Genomic DNA, 5,583 nt, shown 5'->3' on the forward strand with positions numbered 1-5,583 from the left:
CTTTTTTATAAATGAGACAATTTTTTAATAAATCTTGGTTTCCTTAAATGAAAATGGGATGCGTTAAAAATTGGATACATTTTAAAAGAATAAAATGAAACTTTGAAGATTAGTATTTTAAGAGTAGCCAGTGGTCCATTGCACCACTGCCTGCTCTTAAAAACTATTTGGTTCATCATTCACATAGTGGAAGGGGGTACGGGTTGGCCTCTTTCCCATTTATGAATGGTTACCATCACCCTTGAGGTGTAGGTAAAATAAATGTTTTGCGCTCGTAATTCGGTCACAAAACATTCACACATACCACTGCAATTCTGTATGAGGAAGGGATGTTGAAACGTGCCCTTCCAAATACTAAATCGCTAAACACAAATTTCAATTCGGTAAAATGTTACTGAATCACAATTTGTACTCTCTACATATGTAGAAGCATTTTTTTTGTTGGAAAAGGCCCGATACTGTGAATCAGGCCGTTATGAACCACACAAATGCTTTCTTATATATGTCCCTTAGTCTCTGCATCTTCTCCACCCAAAAGCTAGACCTGAATGCCATATGCCAGAGGTTCTTAACTTTTTCATTTCTATGGACACCCACTGAAGCACTTTTGGAAGTCAGGGCTAAGCAATTTCCACAGCTGGAACCTCAAAAGATACACAAAACTGCAGAAATAAGTATACATGAAACAAATAAAAAATTATGAAATATTTTCTTTAATTCACAAACCAAAAGCATCCAAAAATCATTTTTTTATTTTTAACGGAAGGTTGGAACGCTTGAAAATGTGTTTTTATTTCTAAAAATCAGCGCTTTGCTTGACGGTAGTATATCAATTTATCTTTTTGTGCTCTTAGTACATTCTTTCTTTTTTATACATTCTGGGGCTTCCTTTGAGGCCACCACTGGTCCATACTACAGTTTGCTGTACTTGTGCTGCTCTCATGAACCAAGAGTAGTGTATCAACTTTTTAAGCCTTCAATTTCAAATTGCTTCACATTTACAGAGCATTTCAAATTTTTCAGTTTTACATTTCAGATTGTCGATGTTATAATAATTTACAAATCTGCAAATATTAGGTAACTTTCTAAAACGTTCTGGACCCCCTGAGTAGGCATAAAAACACTGCCATATACTATTCACTATCCACGCTGACAAAAGTGAAGACCATCGCCATTTACTGTACATATTGTTTTAGGGTATTGGCAGCTCAAAAATGATATGCAAGAAAAGATACAGCAATTTATATTGCCAATGCATTGATATAGGTACCATTTTCATTTGTCACATGCACAATGCATTAACTGACAGCTTCCTTATAGATTACAACTTACGCATTGTAAAAGTATAGTAGTAACTATGGGTCTAGAACTGATTAGTATGGTTTTATGTCCTCTAAATCAGAAGCTTTTAAAAACTCACGTCAATTAATGACTTCAATCACCAAAGCTTCCCTTTCAGTGCTTTAAATGGGCCGGCACTGTCCGGTACGGAGTACCGGCTCTTTTTTATTTTGAGAAGGCAAGTACCGGCACTTCTCAAGAGAAATGCAATACTTTTAATTGGAGAGTACCGGCACATCTCAGAAATAAGCAGGTACTCTGCTACAGAGTACCTGCACTTCTATTTTTCCATTTCAAGCACTGTTCCCTTTCACTCCCCAACCTTTCCCTCACGCACTCATTCCATCCCTTACTCAAATAGAGAACGCTGAAGTTCTTTATTCACGTTATTTGCAAAGTGCTTAGGTTTTCTCAACAGCCATAGTTGATTGGAAAGAAAGATGTAAAAGGAGTCTGCCCACGGGCACAAGTATTGGAAATGAGGACCTCAAAGACAAGCACAAAACCTCACTTTGCTGAACCTACACTCTCGACCACCAGTGAGATCAAATGTCTAATTATCTTATGACGTGTAACATTTGTGTCAAAACAATTTCCAGGCTAGGGACTAACATAATATGAGGTCTGGGTATTTTCCAATTATGTTTAGCTATTTTAAAAAAGTTCTCCAATCCCATACAGGTGCCAAAAAGTACAACAGCGTGGGTTGCAAAATCCCACAAAGAGTAAGATTTGTGGGAATAAGTCTATTTTTTCTACACAAAAGTTTTTGGAAGAAAAGTCTCCAACAATTGCATTTGTTGTGGTAAGTATCGCCCACAGGGAATGTTTTGCATAGGTAAGAAACACAATGACTTTGTGAAGTGATAAAGTTTTTTGCCTTCACAAAACTAGGTAGAAAGAACTATAAAATTCAACACCCCTTATAAGAATCGTTTCTGACTACAAAAACATGCCCTACACTTGTCAATCAATAGATGGCTTGACCCCATGGGTCGCCAGGTGGAATGTTTCTTCTAGGAGAGACCAGTTGGAGCTTGTGACCTTAAGGGTGTCACGAGATTTAGATTTCAATAGGAAAGGCAATTAGACATCGTTCAAAATATAAAAGGATTATACATCCTACCACACTGAACACTTCCATAGGATCAGAAGTCAGTCCAACTAGGACATCAAAAAGAATGGGGGGCAAAAAATCCCATGCTTCAGTTAGTGGATATTGCAATAAAAAGATGTTCCACTCAGTAGAGAAGGCAGATGGGAGATAAAGGTCTGAAGGACTTATGTTTGCGGCCACACTCAAGACTTCCAGTGGAACAGCAACCGGACAAAGTTTGACACTTTAAAGAATAACAGTAACTACAAAACTTAACGCTTCTGTTGGACTAGAGATCAAATAGATGTTTAGATGTCGCAGGATGGGAAGATGATTTAATCAGACCAGGAGCCGGACACGTGCGTAGATGCCATCGGCTGATCAATGCCACCCACCAAACCAAGGTGGGTTCATAGAACCCGCCGCTGGGCACTGTTCGAAACTTTACAGGACAACAAGCACCATCACGAGGCAGTTCTGTGAGGGCAGCAGGCAAACAGAGTAAGGGACTTTTTGGAGTAATGGTTGTCACTAGACTAAGTTGATTCCAGTGGGATAGAAGTCGAACTCAGTTGGTGACGTCACAGACTAACGGGTGGTGTAATATAAAGATGTTTTCATCAGACCAGATCCCGGAAAGAAACCAAGATTCCATTGGCTGATAATTGACACCAGACCAGGCCATGTTCTTCAGCCCAGCAGTCAGACTCAGGTCAAAATCGTACAGGGCAAAAAGTGGCAAAATAATAATGAACGTCTGTGAGAACCACAGCAAGACACAGTTTGGGGGCTTATGGAAGAATGGGGGCCACCAAGCTGAGACGCTTCCGTTGGAACAGGAGACGAACAGAGGTTGAGATCTCCCGGTACCGAAGTCCATAGAAGTACGGAAAGAGCGCTTTTGGCAGAACAATCAGCACATTGCAGATGGTCAGGGTGACCCACAATCCTGTGCGAAGCCCGATAATGCTGTTCATGTAAAGCAGGGTCTCTGTGATGAGGAGCAGCAGGGGGAAGAAGTAGAAGAAGAGGATGGTGTGGTGCATGAGGAAGGTGATGCTGGCCCGGGAGGTGACTCCCTTCCAGATGCCAGACTCTCGCGTTTTGAAGCACAGCAGGGCATAGCAGCACAGGACCAAGGAGATGCAGAGCAGGGAGGAAGCCACAAAGAGGATATAGCAGAACTTGATGGTGTCATCTCCGTGCAGCATAACGATTAGGATAACCGGCAGGGAGCAGATTTCAAAGGGACAGCGGCTGGCTTTCTGAGTCGCATACAACACCGCAAATATGGCGGCTGGGAAAAAGGATGAGGAAACCCAAAGGACCACGATCAGCTTCTTGGTCCTAGAGGGAGGCACAATGGAGATGTAGCGCAGAGGCCACAAGACGGCCACGTAGGTATCCAGCACCATGGCGGCGGCAGTCAAGACCCCACCGCAGTACGTGACGGCAAGCAGGAAGAGCAGCAGCACGCACGCATAGCCAGGGAGCTTGACGCCCAGCACATTGAAGACGCAAGTCAGAGTGTAGAACGTGAGATAGGCCAGATCAGAGAGCAGGGCGTTGCCCAGCAGCTGGTATCTTGTCTCTTTGCGCAGGCTGGGGTTCGTGCAAATGACGAAGAGGATGGCAGGGATGATGAGGAGGGCAGCACCGAGGCAAGACACGGTCGGAATGAGGAACAGCTTGGCCTCTCCGGAGATGGGCAAGAAGAACCACTCACGAAGCAGTGAGACAGAGTGATCCTTCAAGAGGCGGGAGCTGTTTGAGTTCTGTTCCTTCTTCAGATACAGGGTCGCGTTTATCAGTCGCGCAGTGCCACAGTCAATCAAAGTGTAATTCATCTCGTCTCTCCTTCGGGGAGAGAGGCGGGCGGGCTCCTTGCTGAATTTCAGAACCGTTTGGCTCCTGTTATGGTTTTCAGAAGGTTGGCTGCATCGCTCGCCATCAGTAGTGAAACAATATATAGATAAAGCCAGCGCCGAGATGGCATTATTCCAGAAGAGGCGAAGGAGTATTTGTGCAGCCCGTAAATGTAAGGATTTGTAAGCAAAAACACCCAGCCTGCCATTCCTTAAATCATAGCATGACTGGGAGTTCGAGGGGCTTGCTCTGTTGCCCAGCGTGTGCTGTGCGCTTGCCCAGCCCGGAGCCAGGGTGCAAAGGAACAGATGGAACGGCTGCTGGATACACAGGTGAAGCCAGACATTCCAGGCGCACCAAGCCATAAACCTGATGTGGGCAGACGGCGCGCCACTTGCTTCAACAACCCCATCGATTAAAAGCGACCAGTAGCAGAGCAGCTGTCAGTTCTTATCCCTCATGAAAAATACATTTCAAATAGTGTTTTCGTATAGATTTAGCCTATTCGGACAATACAGTGCTAGGAACTAGGCACGTTAGTTCTAATAGGATGGCTTTTGAGTTCTAACACACCCCCAGCACCAGATGCGGCCCTTGCATGCAAGAGCCCTTGAAAAACGCGAGATAACATTTGCTGATGTATTTACCTTCACACTTGGGCGTCGCTGACCAACACTACCTCCGCCAAGATCAGTCTAACTCTCAACACAACAATTTCCCTTATGCAGTTCGTCATTTCTGTATTTATTTATTTGTGTGACCTTGATTTAATAATGCTGTAAAGCCTAGCAATAACTATTTAATTATTATTTATTTCATATTGTAATAGTTCTTTCTGTAGAATTAATTTGATTAGTGTTACATAATTCATTACTATTTATTTCTTTGTTTGTTAATTTATTGATTGTGACTTTGCGCTACAGGTCAGATGCTAGGGTTCGGAACAGTGGCGTCACTAGGGTTGGTGTCACCCAGTGCGGTAACTAATGGTGACGTGAGGTCCGCATCCCCCAGCACCCTCCTAGTGACGCCACTGGCTGTATGCTTATGTGTGCAGAGTTCTCCGTACCCAGTGACTTCGTATTGGGGGGGGGGACGACTCCGCCCACGTAAGTATAGGGAGTGTAGAATAGGTAAACACTCTCATCTTTATAAACCATTAGTTGTCCTGACTCCATAATGCCGAATTTTACAGTGATGAAGCCACATGCCCATCTCAACCGCATAACAGTAGGATATCACCACCTAATCCTAGAGCATGTAGAAACAGCAGCTGTACG

At 43.5% G+C, this 5,583-nt stretch overlaps 1 protein-coding gene across 1 annotated transcript; it reads right to left on the reverse strand.

Annotated features, from left to right (window-relative positions):
* Positions 1 to 3,228: 3,228 nt before the first annotated feature.
* GPR148 (G protein-coupled receptor 148) lies at positions 3,229 to 4,284 on the reverse strand. The gene has a single exon (XM_085633556.1). It carries the CDS (start codon positions 4,282 to 4,284, stop codon positions 3,229 to 3,231), a length of 1,056 nt encoding a protein of 351 aa, XP_085489682.1.
* Between the last annotated feature and the right edge of the window lie 1,299 nt (positions 4,285 to 5,583).

Source organism: Triturus cristatus, chromosome 11 (genome assembly GCF_964204655.1).
Source record: "Triturus cristatus chromosome 11, aTriCri1.1, whole genome shotgun sequence".
NCBI classification, from domain to species: domain Eukaryota; kingdom Metazoa; phylum Chordata; class Amphibia; order Caudata; family Salamandridae; genus Triturus; species Triturus cristatus.